Source organism: Aptenodytes forsteri, unplaced genomic scaffold (assembly GCF_000699145.1).
Source record: "Aptenodytes forsteri isolate BGI_AS27 unplaced genomic scaffold, ASM69914v1 Scaffold485, whole genome shotgun sequence".
Taxonomy (NCBI): domain Eukaryota; kingdom Metazoa; phylum Chordata; class Aves; order Sphenisciformes; family Spheniscidae; genus Aptenodytes; species Aptenodytes forsteri.
This window is the reverse complement of record NW_008795525.1, coordinates 262535-262795: the sequence shown is the minus strand read 5'-3', so window position 1 is coordinate 262795 and position 261 is coordinate 262535. Positions and strand designations below refer to the sequence as shown.

The 261-nt window shown below is 71.6% G+C and overlaps 1 protein-coding gene across 1 annotated transcript in view; it reads right to left on the bottom strand.

Moving 5' to 3' along the window:
- Window positions 1–35: 35 nt before the first annotated feature.
- APBB1 (amyloid beta precursor protein binding family B member 1) overlaps window positions 36–261 on the bottom strand; it is a gene marked incomplete at its 3' end in the record, with an annotated part of 3078 nt that continues 2852 nt past the window's right edge. The window contains exon 5 of the mRNA XM_009281993.1: window positions 36–215. Coding sequence (XP_009280268.1) covers window positions 36–215 — 180 coding nt within the window. The remainder of the gene's footprint in view (window positions 216–261) is intronic.

The following is a 261-nucleotide window of genomic DNA, read 5'->3' as shown; positions in this document are numbered from 1 at the left end:
GCTGTGGGGATGGGGACGGGGACAGGGGGGACACTCACCATGCAGGCGGCCTGCAGCGCCTCGCTCAGCCCCGCGGCGTTGGGCTCGCACCAGACCACGTGGCAGCGGTCGTTGCGCGGGGCGTTGGCCATGATGAAGGCGAAGGAGCGCACGTCCCGGCCCACCCCCATGAAGGACAGGAACCGCACGCGGCACTCACACAGCACCGCCTCCGTCTGTGGGCACGGAGACGGGGGTCACTGCCAAACGCCACGCCGCCGG